Source organism: Phodopus roborovskii, unplaced genomic scaffold (assembly GCF_943737965.1).
Source record: "Phodopus roborovskii unplaced genomic scaffold, PHOROB, whole genome shotgun sequence".
NCBI lineage: Eukaryota > Metazoa > Chordata > Mammalia > Rodentia > Cricetidae > Phodopus > Phodopus roborovskii.
In genome coordinates this window covers 42,001,856-42,025,359 of record NW_026126433.1, presented here as the reverse complement: position 1 = coordinate 42,025,359, position 23,504 = coordinate 42,001,856, and the positions used below count along the sequence as shown (strand labels likewise).

Genomic DNA, 23,504 nt, shown 5'->3' with positions numbered 1-23,504 from the left:
TGTAATTTTTAACTGTCTTATGTAGATCGGGCTGTCCCCGAAGTCACCTAGACTAGGATTAAAGGACATGTGTCACCAAGCCCCAGAAACTGCCACTTCCTAATTCTGAGATATTTGATAAACATTTTTACTTAATTACAGCTTAATTTCCTCATCTGTAAAATGGAAATACAATACCAACTTTACCAAATTAAGTGGATTAAATAAATACAAGGGCAAAGTCTTTATGCACACAAATCCAGGCCAATTCCTGGCATTAGATGAACATTATGTAAATACAAGTTTCTCTTCCCCATTTCTTAACCACCACGAACCCAGTTCTACTTTCTAGCTACAGGTTTCCATGACAACTGAGGAAGGAACTCTAAACAAGATATATACATTTTAGCAACATTCAAATGTGATACCTTTTCCACCACCCAAGACTTTAATAACAGTAAGTCCATACACTTATTTAAGTGTAAAAAAAGTCAACTTTTATTATCAAACAGCTACCATCGCTAAATGGAACCTGTATCCCCACCTGTGCAGAGAAGCAGTGCCATGACCAGACATCCCCTTTTCTTGAGATGGGAGAAGGTTATTCTAACGGGAAAAAGAAAGACCAGACAGATCTGTGCAGGACCTCTTCTGCAAAATAATTGAAGGCAGCAGATGTCATCCGTTTCCTTCAGTGAATACTGAGGACTTTAAAGAGCTTCTTGGACATGTTTCTCCTAATCTGAAGCTAAAAGGGTCAGGAGACAGCCAAGGATTTGGGAGCAAAACAGGGGTGAACAACTCTACATCTAGCCCTGTGTTCTCCACATCTACCATAGGCTTCTGTGAAGAGAAGTTCACAACCTCAGAAGAGGGCAGGAGTTTGGCTGGAATTCCCCCCTCTGTATTTAAATTTAAGGGAAAAAAAAAAAGTTTTGCTGGGCGGTGATGCATGACTTTAGTCCCAGCACTCGGGAGGCAGAGGCAGGTGGATCTCTCTGTGAGTTCAAAGCCAACCTGGTCTACAAGAGCTAGGACAGCTCCCAAAGCCACAGAGAAACCCTGTCTCAAAAAAAAACAAAAACAAAAACAAAAACAAAAGTTTCTACCTGCACTATGTTTGGTTAATAATCACAACTTCATGGGTAACAAGACTTTTCCTATATTTCTTAAGACTCTGCTAAGAGATAAGTGCTCTGTGTCTAACACAAACTCAAGGTGAAACCCACCATGGCAGTTCTTCCCATGGTCAAAACAATTAGCTGGAGGACCCAAGCCTATGGAATGGGACACTTCAACTACTGAGGATGCAAAGACAGCTAGGCAGGGGTTCCAAAGACTGATGATAATTTTCTAGTTCCTCTTGTCCTGTCCCAATCACAGCCCTTCTTCTTTCCCACAGTTAGTCTGTGTTTCAAATGCATATGTCTGGCGCTGAGGGGACATAAGAGAGACAGGAGGCTGAAGCTCTCTAGGTGGCAAACTAAGCCGACTCCTGGGCTCAGACCCTTCTATGCCTTCAGGTGGGAGTTCCAGACAGCTTAGGGGACGGGAAGAATGGGCAGGAGTCATGCTACAAAGAGAGGTTCTAGAGTTGAGGCTATAATCACCACCCCCAGTACAAGTCTGGGTCCGCCGAACTCCCTGAGCCTCAGTCCTCTGGCGTTCCCGGGCCAGAGCCACAGCAGCATCAAAGGAAAGACTACCCCCATTTCTCCAAGAAGCACGAGACCCCCAAGCCCTTTCTCCAGGAGTCCCATCAAGCCTACCAGGTCTCGGACATGGGCTTGCAGGTGCTACATGGATCTTACTACACATTGCACTGGGCATCTTGGCAAACTGTGGTTTGGGGGGCACTACAGGAACAGAGCGGACTTGTTGGACCTGAACTAGGGTGGAAGCCAGACGCATGCCCACGCCACCAGTTGAACCACAGGGACAAGAATGCAGGTCACATGCCTCAGGACTGAGCTGTTCCTCAGCCTCCATCCCTTCTGGCTCAGATGGCTGTGGAAGGCCTTGTTCCATCTCAGAAGACTGTTCATTGACTTCTTCTGTACTGTCAACCTCCAGGAACTCTACACCTGGCCCTTCAGAGGAGGCCTCCTCTTCCAAGTGGTCACCAACAGCTCTCTTGCCTTCAGTTTCTATATCTATACTTTTTTGTTCCTTGCTGACCTCCCCTTGCTTCCCATCATCATCTTCTTCTGGACTTCTACTAGCTTCATCATGTCCTTGATCTTCTCTTGACTTGTGGTCACTATTCTCCCTCAGTCCTTTGATCTCATCCTTTTTTCCTTTCTCAGCCTCTTGTATGTGTACACCTTCCCAGCTATCCCCATGAAGCAGTTTTTCCTGGACTGAATGTTCTGGATCCATTCTAGATTCTACAGTGATGTCCTCTCCTTTCTCAGCTCCTTCTTTTCTCCCAATCTTGTCTTTATCCTCTTCTCTTGTTCTCTCCATATCCTTAGTCTCTATACTTTCAATCTCTTGACCTTTGGAATTTTCTTCCATGGTCTCTATGTCTTCGCTACTCCCCTCTTCAAAACTACCCATCACCTTTTGACTTATTTCAGCCTCACCTTCATCCTCATCAGCCTCTCCCGATTCCATCTCAGTCTCTGGAATTGCCTCTGCATCTTCCCTATTATCTGATGTACTTCCTGGCTCATTCTCCTTGTCCTCTTCAGCTTCCCAGCTTTCCTGTTTTTCTTCAGCCTGTATTGGAGATTGTTTCCCACACCTTGCTGCCTCTTCCTCCAGACTCTCTACACCCTCCCAGGGTCTAGGTCCCAGAAGGGGACTCAAATCATCATAGGCACTCAAGAAGACTTCTTCCCCATTTTCCTCCTCTTCTGCTTCAGGTGTGAGGCCATCAGAATTAGGAGAACAACAGCTAGGAGCCAGGACATACTGTGCATCATCCAGAGACAGATCATCCAGGGGTGGCTCCACAGAGAACTCTTCTACCTGTAGGCACAGCATTGTGGCTAAGGACCAAGTAGCCCTATCCACTTTCTAGGCTACACACTACCCGCATACCCATCATGGCTCCTCCTTACCTGAGGCCCAACTCCCAGGAGCTCCTCCAGGTAGCCCATCCCAGGGTCGTCCTCCCCAAGGGAGAAAGCTGCTGCTCCTGCTGCTCCTGTGGCTCCTGCCTTGGCCACATCCCTATCCTCTACCCCCACCCACTCAGGCTCTGAGCTGCTCAAGTCCTCTAGGAAGGAGAAGGAATCCTGCACCTCCTGGGACAAGGAGTCCTCCAGGGCAGGAGTCGTGTCTTCTGGGCTTGAGTCAACCAGGGGACCTGGGACTGATCTTGCCTCCAACTTCTCATCTGTTGAAGGAAAGATAGTTCCAGAAATCCAAAAGTCAAGGTCAGCCCCAACCCTTTCTGATATGAGTATTTCTCACAGTGATATGCTAGGGACACAACACTCCTGGTATATAATAGTCACTCTGGTCTAAGAGGATGAGCCATGTGGAGTAACTACTTATAGCTCTCTTTATTAATTCTCACTCAAGTGCCAAACATTGTGGGTTACTTGTGTATTTTTTTGTTTTTTGGCTTTTTGAGGCACTACCCAGCACTACTTGACCTGGAACTGACTAGATAAACCAGGCTGGCCTCAACTCACAGAGATCAATCTATCTCTGCCTCCTAAATGTTGGGTTTAAAGGCATGTACCACCATGACCAGCTCTAAGTATTGTTACATATACGTGTGTGTGTGTGTGTGTACACACACACACACACACACACACACATATATATATCAGAGACAGGGTTTCTCTGTGTCGTTTTATAGCCCCAGGCTGGTCTTGAACTCAGCAATCTGCCTATCTCTGCCTTCCAGGTGCTGGGATTAAAGATGTATGCCAACACTGCCTGGCTTTGTGTTTTATATTTATAGAATTTTTATATTTTCCCTACAGAACAAAATGTTATGAAGAGGGGCTGAATAGATGGTTTGGTTCATTTGAATGCATGCAAATATGAGGACCTGAGTTTGATCCTCAGAATTTCTGTAAAAGAACTCTGAGAAAGTTGGTATACTCTTATAATCCCAGTGCTGAAAAGTGGAAGGCCAGGGTAGGGAGAGACAGGTGAGTCCACGGAGCTAGTTGGCCAACCACCCTAGCCTATTTAGCAAGTTCCAGGCCAGTGGGGGTAAAAAATCTGTCATAGAAAAAATACACTCAAAAAATAAAGGAAATATTGTGGAGGATGTTGTGTCACACCCTTTGTTGAGACGGGTCTCCTTTATCCCAGGCTGATCACAAACTGTGGAGCTGGGGATGACCTCAAGCTTCCAATCTTCCTATCTCCCCCTCTGAAGTGTTAGATTACAGACATCAGTCTACATACCAGGTTTATGCAGTGCTGAGGATCAAACCCAGGGATTTGTGAATGCCAGGCAAGTACAGTACCTACTGAGCTCAATCCCCAGCCCTTTATCCTCATTTTGCATTAATGAAACTGAAGCACAAAGCAATTTATCCAAGGTCACACAGCTAATAAGTAGTATAGACAAAATTTGAACCTCTGTCTTCTTAACTGTCCTATTTACCTCTATCCTATACAACCTCAGGATTTCTCATCAGTGACACTTTGGGAATAGGAATCTGAGCATGAATCAAACCCTACCTCTTCCTACCTAAATCAAAAATAAATTGTTTAAGACAACCTTCAGGTTCTACTGTTGTAAGAATAGCAATACTTCTATCTTCATAATATGAGAAAATGAAATGAACTAATACTACCTGCCAAGTGCCTAATACAGCCCTCAGCACGCATTGATAAGTGTTATTTAGCTTAGTATTAATGTTGCAGTGGCTCTTTGTTTGTTTTCAAGACAAGAGTTTCTCTGCATATCCCTAGCTGTACTGCAGCTCACTCTGTAGACCAGACTGGCCTTGAACTCAGAGATCCTCCTGCCTCTGCCTTCCTGAGATTGAAGAGGTATGTACCACCATCACCCAGTTTTGCAGTGACTCTTTTTTCTCTCTTGGTTTTTTCAGACAGTGGTTCACTGTGTAACAGCTCTGGCTGTCCTAGAACTAGCTCTGTAGACCAGGCTGGCACCAGACTCACAGAGATCCTTCTGCCTCTGCCTCTGCCTCTGCCTCTGCCTCTGCCTCTGCCTCTGCCTCTGCCTCTGCCTCTGCCTCTGCCTCTGCCTCTGCCTCTGCCTCTGCCTCTGCCTCTGCCTCTGCCTCTCAAGTACTGGGACTAAAGGCATACACCACCACTGCCTGACTTGCAGTCACTCTTAACATCAATTTTTGTATTTACCCATACTTGTATTTACTAAATCCTTTATGTATCTGGTACATACCCCTATTCTTGGGGTAAATCAGTGATTTGAAGCCTGGCAGAGATCCCTTCTCCACTCATTTCATATAACCTAATAATATTACTAGATTCCCAAACCCCAAATCTATTCAGGCAAGGTAAAACTGTTCAAAGCCTAAGGTCTGAATCCTTTGACCGTCTGAGGCTACATCCTCAGCAATAGTTCTAGATTCCTTTCCAGCCCTAGGCAATCTCCAAGTTCTCACCTGGGGGGCCAGGGCCTGGGCCAGGACCTGAGGCAGGGCTTGGTCTGGGCTGCAGAGCAGGACACTCAAGGCCACGGGTAAGCCTGGCCAAGGAGACATTAGAGATGATGTTTGGAGGTACACTGAGGATAGAGGTTATGTGCAGAGGGAGGTTGACATTGTAGGGGTCTGAGATATGGACACCAGCACAGCGCTCTGCACGACTGCTCCCCGAGACCCGAAGAGCTGACCGCCCAGCTCGTGGAGTTCCTGGCTCAGAATTCGCACTGCCCGTTGCCTCTGCCTCAGGCTCCTGTTCACCCTCTGCTGCTTCCATGGAATTATTCTCCAAGCTCTCAGATACCAATGAGCTTGGCTGAGAACTGCTGGGCCTCACCAGTCCCTCGGGCTCTGTGGAAGAGAGACAGGGTCACGTAGTTAGTAACCTCAGCTCCAAAGGGCTTTCATAGCTCATAAGACTCAACAGCTCTGTTTTCTTAGGTTTTAGGGATAGGATGATTGGAAGGTACCAGACCCAGCTTCCTTTGGCCACTACTGCAAATTAACCACCCAGTCAGCAGGTCAAAGGTTACACATACCTTATGGATCCTGTTCCCTCTCTGTAGATAGTCACTAGCTACCACTAACACACACACACGTGTTTATACCCACCTACCCACATACAGAGTCTCCAAGTACAAATACTCATGAATATATCCACAGCTTCGACAAAAGGATCATCTATTGTAAAACTTGACATCTGTCTCCAAGACTGGTATATAATTATGCATTGAATTTTTTTAATTACTGGACACAGTTGGCCACATTTATAGACACACAAGCCTGCACTGTGATTGTCACAGCACATACACATACACACATAACCACTAACACCTGTACTCACCGTCAATGGCCCCAGCTGCAGCGCTCAGTGAGTCCATGCTCTTAGCAGGCCGCAATGTCCCCTTATTGGATTTTTCTTCTAGAAATATGAATGTACATAGCACCAAGACCTTGCACACCCTCAGCAGAGCACAATTCCCTCATCATCCCAGACCTACCCCTGTCCTCAGCCCTCAGTGGAAGTTTACGTTTTGTCTCATGGCCAGAGCGACCCAAATTGAAGATAGATCGCCATTTCCTGACCTTCAAAGATCCCTTTCTCCTGCAGATAATGGAGGTACAATTAGGAGTGGAGTCTGGGTGATCAGTGCAAAGGAAGAGATCCCCAAAAGGAGGCCTTACTTGTGTTCTGCGATCTCAATGATAGTATGGTAGGGCCGGATCTGTGGAGGTCCATCACCAGCCTGCAAAATGCTAGGCAAGTGATAGGGAAGAGACCTGGGCATGATGTCTTCAGAACTGCCTGATGCCCTGGCCCCTGAAAGTGATTTCCATCCACTCTCCAAATCTGCACCAGCTAGGAAAATAAAAAGAATTAGCCAGCCAGTAGCAGAGTCAAGAAAGGAACCTCAAGTCCCAAGTCCATCTGCCCTGGCCAGCTACTAAGCTAAGGCTCTTGGAGATAGACCCTCTCTATCCATTTCAGAAGGGCATCCTCAAGAACGAAGAGAGCCAGGAGATCCCAAGACTTGGCATCCAAAGAGGTGATGCAGAGGCCAAGCTGTATGCTAGAATACCAACAGAAGAGGCCTGCTCAAGCCTTAGCAGTACTGATATTTCTCCAGTGTTCTCTGCATGTGATCATCACATACCTCCCTATGTGAGAAAAAGTCTTCCTACCCACAAAACTTGAGAAAACTGATCTTAGTCAAAATAATAAAACAACTAAAGCTCTCCCCAGCAGAGAGTGGTGATAGGTAATGGGCAGAAAAGGGCACTAACCAGAGAGGGAAGCACCCCCAAAGAGCTGGTCCACATGGGTGAGGATGAACTCCACAACAATGGACTGCACACGCACCTCCATAAATGCTGCTGTCCCATTGAAGCCTGAGGCCTCTATGTCCTTAGACCTGTGAAGGTGTGGAATTAGTCCCTCCCAAGTCTCAAAACCCTTCCCCATCTAAAATCTTCCTGAAAACACACACACAAGTACAAACTTCAGATGACAAACAAGGTCTCATTATGTAGCTGTGGCTGTAGCTAGCCTAGAACTCTCTGGGAATACACACAAAGATCCACATTGAACTCACAAAGATCCACCTGCCTCTGTTTCCTGAGTTCGGGTGTTAAAGTCATGTTACAAAAAAGCCCAGCCTCTATACTCTCTGCTGCTTGTCCCCAAGAAAACCATCTTAGACACCCTCAAATAATCTTTATCGTCTTTTTTGTTTTGTTTGTTTGTCTTTCAAGACAAGGTTTCTCTGTATAACAGCCTTGGCTGTCCTGGAACTAGCTCTGTGGACCAGGCTGGTTTCGAACTCACAGAGATCTCCTTGCACTGTAGCAAAAAAGGAAGAATTTTTATAATTATGAGAATTGTTATAACTAATAATGCTTTGTGTTATAGTGAGTGATACACAGCTCAGTGATGTTTGCTCAGGAAATGTTTTGTAAAGATCAGTATTCTAATCCCTGAAGTCCACAACGCAGTGTAAGGAACAAAGGCCTTGTTCTTAAGAACTTCACTTGGTCTCAGAGAAGGCCCACATTGATGGACTTTAAACTACCCGGCTATGCTACTGCTGAACTATCCTGTCTTGCTAGGTCGACATGATCCCCACATCCTCTTCAGTGTACGCACATAACCACGTCCACTTGGGTTGGGTATGTCTTTCTACATCAACATAAATTTCCCAGCAGCCACACACTGTTCATGCAGGCACCCACCTCAGCAGGTTGGGAGCCCACACAATTGCCAGATTTCGGGCATGCATGTTGGTTTGGGCACTGAATGAAGCCATATGGACCAAGTGTCTCATAAGGAACTCCAGTGTCCTGCAAAAAAAGCAAGAAAAGAATCACCTAGAAAACAGTCAAGGCCCGGATGGACTGAGACCTGAAGGCTGGGGTGGCAGGGGCAGTGTCTCTGGAATACAGAGGGTGGAACCCCACACACCTGTAGTTTGGGGCAGGGAGTTCTTGAAGCACTTCAAGGATCTTGATCAAACGTTCTGGTTCTAGCTGCACGGCCACTGCCTCCTAGTTGGGGACAAGGGTATAAAGAGACATTGACTCAGAGATGAACCCCTTGCTTCTCAGAGGTCCAAATTAAACTCAGGGATGATCTATTGCTACATTCCACAGTGGCCCCACGTAGATCCTCAAGGCACTATAAAATAGTGAAAACACCTCAGGCTGAGCATGGTAGCGCATGACTATGATCCCAGCACTCTAGAGTCAGAGATCAAGGACTGGGATGTAGCCCAGTGGTAGAGTGCTTGCCTAGTATGCACAAGACTATTGGTTCAATCTCCAGAATCACAGAAAACAAGCTTAGGACCTTTAGGCCTGCAAATGAAAGATGAATCTTATTTATACACTTAATAGTCTGCCTTGTGAGCTTGAGCAACTAAGTCACTGCCATTCCTCTGCCTCACTGTCAACTTTGCCTGCCTCAGTGTCCACCTTGGTACAGATCTGGAACTAGACCCTTGAAAGGCATCTGGGAAGGTGACCCGCTCAGGCTAATGTGGATGGACTGAGCAGGCTATGGTTGCTACTCAGAATCTCAGTGTTGTTGTACTCAGTAAAACACAAGCTCTTTTGGCAAGTAGATGGGATTTTGCTATGTTGCTCAGTCTAGGCTCAAACTCTAGGCTCCAGCCATCCTTCTGCCTCAACCTCCCAAATAGCTAGCTAGAACTTTAAAAGTATTACTCAAATCAGAACACCATTCTTGGCATGTGTTTTCTCCTCCAATGCTGCTTAAGATACAGTTACATTTAATGAAGGGACAATCCTAAAAATGTTTTTGTTATGTGACAACAGTTTTGTTCTAAGTATAGGGAAACTCTGGTCTGGGTGCTTTCCGAGGCCTCCCAGCTCTGACAACCTGCCCTTTACCTCACAAGTCTCACCACTGTGCTGTGTGTGGTCTGCAGGCCATAGGGGAAATACACCATAAGGAGAAAATGAAGACAAGAGGAACAAGGGTGGCAAAGGAGGCAGGGCCTTGAAGAGGTCTGGGAAGGAGGGCTCTTCTCAGTATTGTTTTACTGTCACTCAGAATCACTAGGATGGTGACTGGCATATGACACCACTGTGATGTCAAAATTGAAGTGGTGGCCCTTGAACCCTGTCTTCCCTCTGCCTCTCAACTCACAGCAAATTTGTCATAGAGCCGGTAAGTGAGGAGGGGATCTGGCAGTTCTCTGAAATAGGCCTTGCACAAGGAGGAGACGCAGTGAATGTCCTGGAGGTAAATGTCCCGCCGTAGGTCTGGCTTCCGCTCTGCCTCGAACTCCTGCCTGGGGAGGTGCAGAGTGGTTAAGAGTGGTAAAGGTCAGACAGAGGATATGTGGGGAGAAGTAGGACCTATACAGATCGGCTGCAGGCAGGGTCATGGTCCAACATGTGTGAGACTTGGAAGGAGAATATTGGAATGTACACACACACACACACACACACACACATATATTCACTGGCATATGTACATATGATTCCTATATATGTCAGGAAATATTAGGAATTGCATATGTGGATATATAGATGTGAATGTAAAGATGGGTGTAGAGATAGGCAAGTGGATCTGTGCATGACTAACCAGAGATATATGATTAGCAGCAAAGAGGTCCCACTATATAGCTCTGGATGGCCAGGACCAAGTTGACCTCTAACTCACAGAGATCCTTCTGCCGCTGCCTCCTGAATGCTGGCACTCAAAACCTGTTCCACTATGCCTAGCCTGGGTATGATGCTTAAAACAAACATGGTAAGTCTTCTTAGTATTGATTAGATTAGCCAGCAGTTGCTCAGACATGGCACCCAAAGTACCAATAACCAAAAGAAGAAGATAGATAAATTGATGATGCAAATTCTCCTGAGACAGGATTATTTCTGTGAATTTGGGATTAACCTATGCTATATAATAAGTTCTAGGTCAGTCTGAGTTTCAGAGTAAGATTGGACACACACACATGGGGGGGGGGGGAGTCAGGGAGACACTTCAATTGATAAACTGCTTGCCCTGTAAACATAAGGATATGAGTTCAGCTCCCCAGCACCCACAGAAGAAGCCAGGCACAACAGAAAAGGCCTGTAAGCTCAGCACTGGGGAATCCCAAGAGCTTGCTGGCCAGTCTGTCTAGCCAAATCTGAAAGCTGCAAGTTCAGCAAAATACACTGTCTCAAACAACAATGATAGTCACAATAACAAAAATGTAGAGGGGACTGGAAAGATACTCAGTGGCTAAGAGTAGTAGCTGCTATTCCAAGGACCTAGGTTCTGTTCCCAGAACCCACATGGTGCCTCACAGCCATCTGTAACTCCAGTTCTGTGCCTCATCTGGCCTCTGTGGGCACCAGGCAAACAGATGATGCACAGGCATACAAGCAGGCAGAACAACCATACACATCCAATAATAATATCTTAACAAAAATAAATTAATTTTAAAAAGTAAGGAAAACAAACATTGACCTCTGGCCTCCATGCAAATGCATGTAACCACATAAACATATACATGCATATACCATACACAAAAGAAGAAAAGAAAAGGAACATTTATATGTCAAACAAATAAAATGAACCCTGAGCTCAAAATCTCCACTACCACAAAGAAGAAGAGGAGAGAAGAACCCACAAACCACAGATGAGGAGGAAATGCTGCTCATCACACATCTGATTAAAATCTTGTTCTCACCCAGACTGTGATAGCACACTTTAATCCCAGCACTCAGGAGGCTGAGGCAGGCACATCTCTGTGAATTCAAGGCCAGCCTAATCTACAGAGTAGCCCAGGACAGCCAGGGCTACACAGTGAAACTTTGTCACAAAAAAATCTAATATTCAAAACATATAATCTTATTACAACTCAATGATTTAAAAATAGTAAGCAGAAGCCTAAGTTTGAATAGGCATTTCCCAAAAGAAGTGTATGAAAGGTATCCAACCTCATCTGTAACTGGGGAAATGCATACATAAATCACAATGACATATCAGTATATACCCACCAGGATGGCTACAATCAGACAGACAGTAACAAATGTTGGCAGGGCTGTGTAGGAATTGGAACCATCATACATTACTGGCAGGGATGTAAATGATACTGCTGTTATGGGAAACAGTTTGGCAGTTATTTTTTTTTTAAGTTCAACATGAAGTTACAATATGGCCCAGCAATTCCACTCAGATATACATTCATAATAACCAAAACTACATCCATAAAATCTTGCAAATGTTTGTAGTAGAAGTATTCATAATAACCAAAAGATAAAAACAACCTGGATAGCCATCAACTGATAAATGGGTTAAAAAAAAAAAGTAATGTAGCTATGTTGGAGAATTGTATTCATCTACAGAAAGCAATAAATTACTAGTACATGCCACAGCATGCATGGACCATGAAAGAACTCAGTGAAGAGTCAGACTTACAAAAACATGTGTCATTGGTTTATATGAAATGTCCAGAACAAACAGATCCATACAGATAGAAAGTCAAGTTAGGTGAAGGGGAAATGTAGAGGGTTTTTTTTAGAGGATGTGACATATTCTGGAATTAATGGTAATGGTTGCAGTATTATGAATATACTAAAAACTGATGCAAACATTTTTAATGGTTAATTTTAGAGTACACAAATCATGTGTATGTGCATGTGTGTATGTGTGTGCCTTAAAAGCAGACTGTATATGTGGGAATGGAGAAAGTTATGTGTGCTGGGGGGGAGTGAGCTTGGGGTCCCCACCTTACCTGACCGAACTTTAGAGCCTCTCCCTGTCTGTGCTTCCTTTTCCCACTTCCCCTTACCCCACTCCAGCTCTCCCTAGCAGCTTCTACCATGGCTCTCTGCCCACAGAGCCTGTCCACTCTGACTCACCGGAGCTTCTGGATGTTAGAGGAGACCCCTGAGAGGCGGTAGATCCCATCCACCACTCCATACTCTTGCACAAACTCTGCACAGCTCCTTAGCACCTGGGGCACTGGAGATACAAATAAGCAGAATAAAGGAAATCTGAAAAGCTAGAGACTGTCAAGGGGTTTGAGAAATGGGAGCATCATGGAAAAGGGTTCGCTGAGATTAAGGGCAAAGATAATGAAAAAAAAAAAAAACTCATTAGAAAGTTTCTTGCGAGTAATCAGGCCCAGCTTACCTAGCTTTGTATACTATGTCTATCCCATGGTCCTGGAGTCTCAGCATAAACCACTGTACTAAAGAGAATTCACCGCTATTCCATATTAACCTTCTCAATTCAATCTCCTTTTCAAAGATTAAAAAATAAAAAGAATGTGTAGGTGTCTGTACAAGAGAATTTGCCTATAGCACTGGTGCCTGCAGAGGCTAGAGACATCAGATAGCTCTGTAGCTGGTATTGTAGGGCCTTGTGAGGTGCCCAGTGTAGGTGCTGGGCACTGAATTAGGATATCCTCTGCAAGGGTAGAGTGAGTTTAAGCTCTGAGCTGCCTCTTCAGTCCCCACCTCTGTAACAGGCTCTCTTTGGTCACCAATCAGCTCCCAAATCAGGACACAGAGACTTATTAGTTATGAATACTCAGCCTTATATTATGGTTGTCCCATATCTCATTACTAAATTGAATTCATTTCTCTTCAACTGCATTTTGTCTCAGGGCTTTCTAACTTTCTTTCATTTTGTATATCCTACTCTGTGTCTGTCTGTCTGGCAGTTGCCTGGCTGGCTGGCCCTGAGCATCTTCCTTTTTTTTTTTTTTTTTTCTCTTGTTCTCTCCTTCTCTCTTCAACTTATTCTGTCTGCCCACCAGCCCTGCCTATCCCTCCACTGTCTAGCTATTGGCCATTCAGATTTTTATTAGGCCAGTCAGGTGCCTTAGGCAGGCAGCATAAACAAATGTAACATCTTTACATCATTAAACAATGCAACACATCTTTACATAGTTTTAGAAAAAATGCAGCAGAAACAAATGTAACACATTGTTGCCTAGTTAAAGAAATAATAGTCCACAACACAGCTCTACCTCTGTTAATTTGTTCGCTTTGAAACAGGGCCTCATTGTTGGGCTGGCTTTCATCTTGCTATATAGTTGAGGCAGACCTTGAATTTCTAATCCCCCTGCCTCTACTTCCTGAGTACTGGGATTACGGGTGTGCACCATCACATTCAATTTGTTTGTTTTTAAAAGTCTCGCCTAAGCCTGGATGAATTTGCTGTGTAGTTGAAGGTTACTTTGAATTCCTGATCCTACTGCTTCTGCTTCCTGAATGCTGAGATGATAAGCATGTGTCCCATACTTGCTTTATGTGATACTGGGGTCAAACCCAGGACCTATGCATGCTAGGCAAGCACTCTGCCAACCAAACTGCATCTTTGTGATATATACTTAGTAGTCTATCTTGTTTATTATTTAAGATTTACACTGAAAATGGTGGGCTAAGATTGTAGAACAACAAACCATTTACTACAATAACCTTACATTCTATTTTAACAGTATATATATATATATACTTATGTATAAATCCAGACGATAAAAACCTTACACATCAGTTAGCTTAAAAAAAAGAAGAAAATAAAAATAAAATTATTAGGCCAAGTCACAACATAAAATGGAGAAGATAAATTGTATCTGTTTGTTTGCCTGTTTTGTTTTTCAAAACAAAGTTTCTCTGTGTGGCCCAGGTCCCCTGAGTGCTGAAAGTAAAGGCATGTGTCACCATGCCTGGCTAGATAAATGGTTATCTCGATAGTGTTGGGGAGGGGGGGTGTTCGGCTGTGTGAGTGTGAGTGTGTGTGTGTGTGTGCACTCTTATGAAGAGTGTTGGGGAGGGGGTGTTCACCTGCGTGTGTGTGTGTGTGCGCACACGCGTGCACACACACACACACACACTCTTGTGAAGAGTGTATATGTATGCAGATGGCAGCCAGAAGTCATCTTAGAAATTCATTCCTCAGGAGATATCCATGTTGCTTTTTGAAACTGAGTCTTTTACAGGGATCTGGAGATCTGGACAACAAGCTCTAGGGATTCTGTTGTCTCTGTCTTCCCAAACTGGAATTATAAGCACATTTGGCTTCTAGGGGTCAAGCATGGGTTCACATACTTGCACAGCAAGCATTTTACCAACTAAGCCATCCCCTAAGCCCTAGCCTTCCATGTTTTTTTTTCTTTCTTTTCTTCTTTTCTTCCTTCCTTTTCCTTCCTTCTTTCCTCTCTCTCCTCTCTCCTCTCTCTCTCTCTCTCTCTCTCTCTCTCTGTCTCTTAGTATTGTTTTGTTTTGTTTTTTGAGACAGGGTTTCTCTGTGTACCCTGGCTGTCCTGGAACTCCCTTTACAGACCAGGCTGGCCTTGAACTCACAGAGATCCCCCTGCCTCTGTGCCTGGGGTGCTGGGATTGAAGGTGTGGCATCTTCCACATTTTTAGATGATCTTCATCTAATCTTAACTTTTGAACAGGACCAAGGATCAGATGAAATATCTTGTTGATAGGCCTGAATTTACCAGTTCCAGCTATCCTGGCTTGTTATAATAAATTCCTATAGGCTTAAATTCCTTTTTCTTTTCTTTTTCCTTTTTGGTTCTTTAAGACAGGGTTTCTCTGTGTAACCTTGACTGTCCTGGAAATAGCTCTGTAAGCCAGGCTGGCCTCCCTCTAACTCATCAATTCCCTTTTTCTTAAAAAAAAAAAATTAGACCCATTTTTATGTCAGCACTCAAGAGAGAGGCAGGCAGATTTCTGTGAGTCCAATGACAGTTGAGTCTACATAGCAAGGTCTAGGGCAGCAAAGGGATGCACAGTGAGACCCTGTCCCAAAAACAAACCAAACGACAACAAAAAGCAAACCTGTCTTATTTGACTTTTCTCCTTCCCAGAAGCCCTCTGTGCATACTAGGGAGTCAATAATGAAGGGCAGTAAAAGGTGAAAACAAAAAGCAGGGTTGGGAGATAGTGCTGCGGGTCACCCATGGAAAAAAGCTGGATGCAGTGTCTTGAATGTATAACTCCAGCACTCATTCAGCAAGATGGGAGGCAGAGAAGAGTCATCTGTAAAATGGTAGGTCAGCTAGCCTGGAGTACACTTGTGCTGCAGCAGAAACAGAGAGACCCACCTCCTACGATGGAAGGCAAGGATCAGTCCTCAAAAGCTGTCCAAATAAATAAATAAATAAATAAATAAATAAATAAATAAATAAATACAAAGTTTTGAAAGACAAAAAGTACAACAGCTATCTTATATTCAGGTTTCATCTTTATTTTTAGTACAGGGTTGCATGTGTGTGAGTGTGAGTGTGTGTGTGTGTGTGTGTGTGTGTGTATTTATGAGTACAGAGGTATTCCAGGATGCCTGAAGGGCTGGAATTACAGGTGGTTGTGAGCTGCCCAACATGAGTGCTAGGAACCAAACCCTGGTCCTCTGTAAGAGTATTGTGTGTTCTTAACAGCTGAGCCATCCTTCCAGCCTTGCATTCAGCTTTCAACGCTATAGTTATGGGAAGAATAGGTCTACAACTTCGGAACTGAAACTTCTCTTTGTCATCAGTTGTTACTCCAGAATTTTTAAAGGGGGCAGCAATTTTGTGGGGCACAGAAGGCAGAGTAAAAGACTGGTCCCAAAACTGTGTTTATGTAACACTCTACCAGCCATGATACAATGAACACTGGTTATCCCAACTGAAATGGAGCCCAGTTGAAGGCATTTAGTTGAGGCACTTTCTCTGGCAAGAAAGCTTGCAGTTATATATAACACTGGAAAGTACCATGCCTGATCACATGGTCAGGCATAGGAGGAGAGAACTGATTTCCACAAGTTGTCCTTTGACCTCCACATGCCCTTCATGGCACCTGTGTGCTCACACACACAAAATAAATAAACACTTTTTTTAAAGCAGGGTGGTGGTGGTGCACGCCTTTAATCCCAGCACTCCGGAGGCAGAGACAAACAGATCTCTGTGAGTTCAAGGCCAATCTGGTCTACTGAGCATGTTCCAGGACAGCCAATGCTACACAGAGAAACCCTGTCTCAAAAAAAAATTTTTTTAATTGCAAAAAAAATATATTATCTCCCCTAACCTTGGTCCACCAAGACTAATCTCCTTAAAGATAATATTGTGGTATTTCTCGTGTTATCTTGATATAGTATCAGCTGTAATAGAGTCTCAAAAATAAGTATTGAGTCCCATATAGAAACCCATGCAGTCAGAAGGTGATGGTGTATGCCCTTAATCACAGTACTCAGGAGTCAGAGGCAGGCAGATCTCCCTGAGTTCAAGGCCAGCCTGGTCTACAGAGCTAGTTGCAGGACAGCCAAGGCTACACAAAGAAATGCTGCATTGAAGAAAGGGGGAAAGAGAGAGAGAGAGAGAGAGAGAGAGAGAGAGAGAGAGAGGGAGGGAGGGAGGGAGGGAGGGAGGGAGGGAGGGAGGGAGGAAGGAAGGAAGGAAGGAAGGAAGGAAGGAAGGAAAGAAAAGAAATCATGGAGTCAAAGATGGCTGTGAATGTAACCTAAGTTAAAATTATGAACTAACACCCTTTCTGCACTTTAAATCCTACACTACATAAACACCAACCCAGCCTACTCTTCCCAACCAAGTACACACTGCTTATTTTAAAGATAGAGAATAAAATATGATCTCCTCAGCCTGGAATATGAGACCTTCACAAACCAGGTCTTGACAAATTCTATGACTAAGCCCTTTGCCAGTCCACAAAGTCCATAGGCAAGTTTGGGTACCATTCTGCTGTAGCTTGGATATACTTTTACTCTCAAAATTTCATGTCCTAGAAGCCTGGCTCCCACTGTGGTGATGTTGAGATGGGAAACAGTTAAGGTGGGACCTAGTGAATGATAATTAGGGAATGGGGGCTCTCTCCTCATGAATAAGTTATTACTGTCTTTTGGATTTTGTAGGGGTTTGTTTGGCTTTTTAAAAAAAGATTTACTTACTTATTATGAATATAATACACTGCCTCCATGTATGCCTGAATGACAGAGGAGGTCACCAGATCTCATTATAGATAATTGTGAATCACCATGTGGTTGTTGGGAATTGAACTCAGAATCTCTGGAAGAGCAAGCAGTGCTCTTAACCTCTGAGCCATCTTTCCAGCCCTTGGCTTTTTTGGCTGTTTCTTTTCTTCCTTCCTTACTTTCTTCCTTTCTTTTTTTTAATGCATGTCATTAACCTGGTGACTGACAGTGCCAGAAAGTCCACAGTCAGTGAATAAGGTCAGCAGTTACTCTTCGAGGACTCTAGCACACTAAGGCAACAACCAATACCTAGTGTGACTCTAGCCTTGGAGGGGTCCTTTTATTTTTTTTAATGTATGTTCTTGTGTTTGAGACATGGTCTTTATTACTAGCTCAGGCTGGCCTTTGAAGACAAGTACTGAGATTACAAATGTGTGCCACCAAGACTTACAATGCTATACCTCTTTGGGTTGGTGTTGGAGTGGGTCTTGTGTGACTAGGTCAGAGAGCAGGTTATCATAAGTAATGCCTCCCTGTGCTCCTGGTCCCTTCTATATGCAGAGAGTTTTCTTTCCACCTCACTATATTGTAACATATCCAGGGGCCTCTTGCCAGGATGCCAACATATGCTCTCTGAAACCCCAGACACTATAGTCATGAGCAAAATCAACCTCTTAATAGTTTTTCCACTCAAGGTATTTTACTGGAGCAGCACAAAACTGACTAAGGCACTTGTTTTATTCTCCTGTCTGGAAATACTTTCCCCTCCAATTGCCTGGCAAACTATTATTCAAAATATCTCAAGCATTAACTCCTAGCTGGGCAAAGTAGCACATGCCTCTAGTCCCAGCTGCTTGGAAGGCTGAGGCAGGAGAATTATTTGAGTCCTGGAATTCAGGGCCAACTGCAGTGTAATGAGACCATCTTTAAAAATAATAATAATAATAATAAACTAAGCAAACTAAACAAGGGCCGGAGCTGTGGCTTAGCAGTCAAGAGTGCTTGCTTTGAAAGCAAGAGGACTGCGGTTCAGGTCCCCAGAATCCGTATTAGTTCATGTAAATGGTTTGCAATTCCAGCCTCACAAAATAGAGACAGGAGATGCCCCAGAGCAATCAGGCTGGTGATACTAGCCATATCGGCAAACTGTGGATTTGATTGAGAGACGCTGACAAAAATAACGTGGTCAAGAGTGATGGAGTAAATATCAACTCAAGTCACCACACACATGGACACCCCCCCACACACACATACATATGGGAATAAGACAAAAATAAATAAAAAAAGACCACTATTGATCCTGAATCGTTTGCATATATCTATATTACAGTTCCCATAGTCCTTTGCTCATCTCAACATGTTTTAAAGATGTATTTAATTTGTATGTGTATATGCGCACATCCTGTAGGTGCACCATGTGCATGTGGGCACCTGAGGATTCCAGAAGAGGGTGTCAGATTAAGATGGAAATGGAGTTACAGGCAGATGGGAGCTACACTGAGAACTAACCCCTGATCCTCTGCAAGAACAACAAATGCTCTTAACTATTAAGCCATCACTCCAGTCCCCAGTATTACAGTACTTACCACACTTTTTATTATAAGTGCTTGTACCTATTCCTCCTGACAAATGGTACTCTCTTGTCAGAGAACCCTATCTCTCACTGTGGTGAAACATGAGATATTCAAATGTTTGTTAGATTACACAATGAATTAATTCAGAATTATGTGAGAATTACTGAAGTCCTTTAGAAATTTGATAAAGGGCATTGTCTGTTGACAAAACACTGAGTCCTGTTGACTGGACTCCTAGCATATGTCACTGTCAGGGGAAGCTGTGTTTCTTCTCAGCTACCTATCTTCTTGTTCCCCCAAACCCTGTGAGTTTCATATGACCTTAACTGCTATGCAGTTCAAGGGCCACCCCTAGCAGCCACATAGAACTATCTGATAAGCATTTCTGGGTCCTATTTTTGATTTCTGTTCAACCCAATTCCCTCAGTCATTTATTTGTTCGTTGTGTTGGGTCTCGGAAGTCAACCCAAGCTTTTTGTTTGCTGTTGGTTTGTTTTGTTTTTTGAGACAAAGATCTTTGTATAACAGTCCTAGCTGTCCAGTCACTCTGTGGATCAGGCTAGCCTCAAATTCACAGAGATTCACCTGCCTTCCCAAGCTTTTTGTGTAACGAATATGACAGAAAACCAGGGTAAAGGATATAGATAATAATCCCACCCACTACTGGTTTTCATTTCCTGTGACCTGATTTTCAGATCCTTTGTATTTTTGTTCATAACCGGAACTCAGGTAAGACAAGAAAAGAAACATGGAAGTTAAAAAAAAAAATTTAAGGAAGTCCTTGTTTTCAGGGTTCTGCATGTGCTAACATGCTTCATCCTTAGAATGAGGGACCTACGATATTTGCACAACGTCCCTGGAGTGAGCGGTTCCTAAATTTTTAGACTTTGACATCTTTCCTCACCTTACTCTGGCCTCAGCCTTATGGGTTATGGTTCATGCCGTCACAGTCTGTTCCTGGCTTTCCACTGCTCCCCTGTCCTTAGTTCTCTGCACTGATGCAGAGATGAGGCAGCCCTCATTGTTGAAGCTGCCGTTCTGCCATTGTGTGCCTACTGCTGCATCAGATTCTTTTGGGCACCGCATTTACTCTGCTGATTCATAAACAGTCTGCTGGCTGAGCCTGATTAATGCACACTTGTAATCCCAGCACTCAGAGCCACATAGCAAGACCATATCTCAAAATAAAACAAAATAAATGTCAATCTCCCTCTCTCACTTAGACTCCTAGGTTTAGTCTAACCCAGGTTTTCCTGTCCTATTCTTTTCAGTTGGTTTCAAACCTCTGCAGCAGGCCTCCACACAGATGGAAGACCTTAAGGAACCTGAGCCGTAAAGGAAATGGGCTGAGAGGTAACAGGGTCAGAGAGATGGTGGAACTGCAGATATAAATCAGAGAAATGAAGTCAGAGATGTAATCTAGAGACAAGATAGGGTTGATGTCGTCAACATAATGTGGAGGATATGGGTGGAGTCGAAGATGGAGGCACTACAGTGAATCAGAAACCGAAGCAAGGGAGCAAAGTATATGCAGGGTTTAGGGGATGGGAAAGATCCATTTAGAGGAGAAGAGTTGGGGAGGAGGTCTAAAGTCAAGCAAGGGCGTAAAAATGGAGAAAACCAAGATGATCGATCGGGTGAGGGAGGGTACATCATCAGTCTGTCAGAGCAGATGATCTTTCTGGCCTGGACCTTCATTTTCTTGCTGGGTCTTGGGCTATAGAAAGAAACTGTCATCAGTCAGCCTCACTCATCCCCAACACTTTCTTTCCACTTCTCTACACCAGGATGCTTTGGGTAAGGGGAGGGGTTGTCACTGAAGCTCTGGTATCCAAGATTCATCTCTCAAGCCTGGGGCTCAGGTGAAGTTCTGGGGAGGGACAGAAGGTATTTCTCACCTGCTCTGGGATTCACCTGAAATCAGGAGCCACTGGCCTTTCCTTATCCCTGGATCTCTAGAGAGAATCCCTTCACCTGCTGGGAATGGTGTGTCTGGGAATCACAGAAAGGGGACTCTGGGCTGTCTGCAACCGATGGAAATCACAGGAAAGGGCTGAACCCATGATAAGGAGGCCAAACTGAGGGTTTGCCAGGAGCTACAAGAACATCATTCCTAATAAAGTCATATGGTTGTCTGTCAAGAATCATTATCCCCGGGCAGTGGTGGCTTATGCCTTTAATCCCAACACTTGGGAGGCAGAGGCAGAGGCAGGCAGATCTCCGTGAATTCAAGGCCAGCCTGCATGGTCTACAGAGCAAGTTTCAGGACAGCCAGGGCTATACAGAGAAACTCTGTCTCGAAAAACAATAACAAAATATGGTTTGTTAGGTGGAATAGTGGATAAAGGTACTTGCCACCAAACCTGATGACTTGAGTTTGGTCCCTGGGACCCATATGATGGAAGGAGAAAATTGATTCCCTCAAGTTATCCTCTGACTGTCACACCTGCACTGGAACTAGTGTGCCCCTCCCCAAATGCATACAAAATATAAAAACAAAAGGTGTGATTCTTTTTTGTTTTTACTTTTTTTTTTTTTTTTAAAGAATGATTATAGAGAGAGTGGAGGAGCCAGGCTTGCTCAGTGAGAAGAAGAAGGCACAGCTGTAAACACTCTTTCTTGGGGCCTGGACTTTCCCTTAATGGAGGCTGGTGAGGATGGGGCCCTGTGATGAAGGAGAAAAGGGGAAGGAGGTGTCTGGGGACACAAGGGCGGGGCTAAGAGCAGGAAATGAGCTGGGAACCACCATCACCCTCCCTTCACAGCAGGCACCACAACCAGAGAAGGGGACAAAGAGGAAATGACAGATTGGGGTGGGGTAGAGTGGAGGGGGGCAGAATCATGCCTTCTTTTTGTAAGTCACTCTGTATGCTGACAACAAACTGGGCAGTGTAGTCAAGATAGCTCGATTTCAAATCAAATTAAGACATGGTTCTGAATGCATGCTAGGCAGGGTCGTGAGCCAGGAGTTGTCTCTGGGCTTGGTGGCTTCCAAGCCCACTGCAAAGCAAGCCAGGGAAGGAGCAGGGGAATCTCCAGACAGTGCCCACACCCCTCTTTATTGCAGCTTTACCCCCAACTTCAAACCAGGGCTTAAGCCGTCTCCTTCACTTTTCCTGTGCTCCCCATATCAGCAGCTTTGTCCCCTTGCCTTCCACTGCAAGCCTGCTTCTTCTTTGCTAGCAGTCTAAAGAAGAGGGCCACCCCTTCCCCCACACCCTCCTGTGGCCCAGCAAAGGTGCAGAAGGGCCAGGTCCTTGTCACTTGCTGCTGTTCTCCAGCTAGGCTGCCTCCCTCCTCTCTTCCCAAGCTATATCCTCAGACCCACTGGGCCCATCCCAACTGTGTCCCCATTTGCCATCCTATCAACTATCCCTTCAACTGCTCTTCTGACCCAGGGCCTCCGTTCTCACCCACTGGCTGTCCCCGTCTTCATCCCCTCACCTGATTCATCCGCTCCTCTAGATTGTTCAGAAGTCACCCTGCCCCCTTGGAGTTCCCATCCTTACCCTCTCAGCGACCTGTCCCCTATTACAGAAGGCAGCCGCTCCACCTTCACTGAGCTATTTCCTGTCTTGCCCATGCACAGGTTTCAGGGATGGTGATCCTGGGCCACTGGGCTCTAGAAGCTGATTCTGCCCAACAGACCAAATCAAGCTGGAGAGGACAAGCTTAGTGCCTGTGTGGCAGTCCACCCACCTGCCCACCTGCCCCCTGCTCCAGTTGGCTTCCTTACCGTCCTGGCCTGAGTGCTGTAGATGCTCCTGTAAGTCACACCCAAACACTCGTTCCTTGGAGTAGCCCTTCTTCTTTCCTTTCTGCCGAGACTTCATGGCCAGAGCCCCAGGGATCTGACCCCACCACTTCTGTCCCCCAAGACCTTTGACCTACCAGTCCCCCATGGAATCCCAGTCAGTAGTTGGGTTTGGCCCGGCCCCAGAGGGGCAGGGCTCCAAACTGGAGGTGGAGGATGGCCTGGGCAACTGACAGTAGCACTTGCCTCTGGGGCCCCCAGGGCCACACGGAAGTGGATATGGAAGAGGAAGTTACCAGAACCCTGGCATGAAGCTGTGTCTCGTGGCCAAGCTGAGCACTAGTCCTTCTCGCCTTGTGCAGCTCTAGGGGGGCCGGAAGCTGTGCAGCTCCTCAAACCCACTTCCTGTTAGAGCATCTTTGCAACCACAGAGCCTGGGGTGGGGGAGGTAGCTGACATTCACATCCTCATCGTTTCTGGGACTCCATCTATTGGTCACAAAGGGAGGTGATGTCAGAACCCTTGGGTGGAGTAATGGTGCCTGGGGTGTGAGCAGGTGACTGGCATTTTTAGAGACCAAAATTCTTGGGTGGGACAGAGAACTGAGACTCGCCGATGAGCAAGGCAAGAAAGGACCATGCCTTTGGAAAGGA

At 45.0% G+C, this 23,504-nt stretch overlaps 1 protein-coding gene and 1 non-coding gene across 4 annotated transcripts; both read right to left on the bottom strand.

Moving 5' to 3' along the window:
• Positions 1 to 113: 113 nt before the first annotated feature.
• On the bottom strand, positions 114 to 23,212 carry Arhgap30 (Rho GTPase activating protein 30). Of its 3 annotated transcripts, none has more exons than XM_051186273.1 (12): positions 22,834 to 23,212; positions 12,462 to 12,564; positions 9,751 to 9,895; positions 8,545 to 8,627; positions 8,316 to 8,423; positions 7,371 to 7,498; positions 6,771 to 6,945; positions 6,587 to 6,690; positions 6,430 to 6,507; positions 5,547 to 5,936; positions 3,045 to 3,322; positions 114 to 2,952 (listed from the first exon to the last, which is right to left on the bottom strand). In XM_051186273.1, the coding sequence occupies exons 1-12, from the start codon at positions 22,928 to 22,930 to the stop codon at positions 1,357 to 1,359; spliced, it is 3,285 nt and encodes a 1,094-aa protein (XP_051042230.1). In that variant the 5' UTR covers positions 22,931 to 23,212; the 3' UTR covers positions 114 to 1,356. The 3 variants fall into 3 exon arrangements, with proteins under 3 accessions (XP_051042230.1, XP_051042231.1, XP_051042232.1); XM_051186274.1 differs by having other exon boundaries at positions 3,228 to 3,322; XM_051186275.1 differs by lacking the exon at positions 22,834 to 23,212 and having other exon boundaries at positions 9,751 to 9,891.
• On the bottom strand, positions 17,726 to 17,854 carry LOC127223782 (small nucleolar RNA SNORA3/SNORA45 family). The gene has a single exon (XR_007834661.1). It is a non-coding gene; the product is annotated as a small nucleolar RNA SNORA3/SNORA45 family (small nucleolar RNA).
• Positions 23,213 to 23,504: the final 292 nt, after the last annotated feature.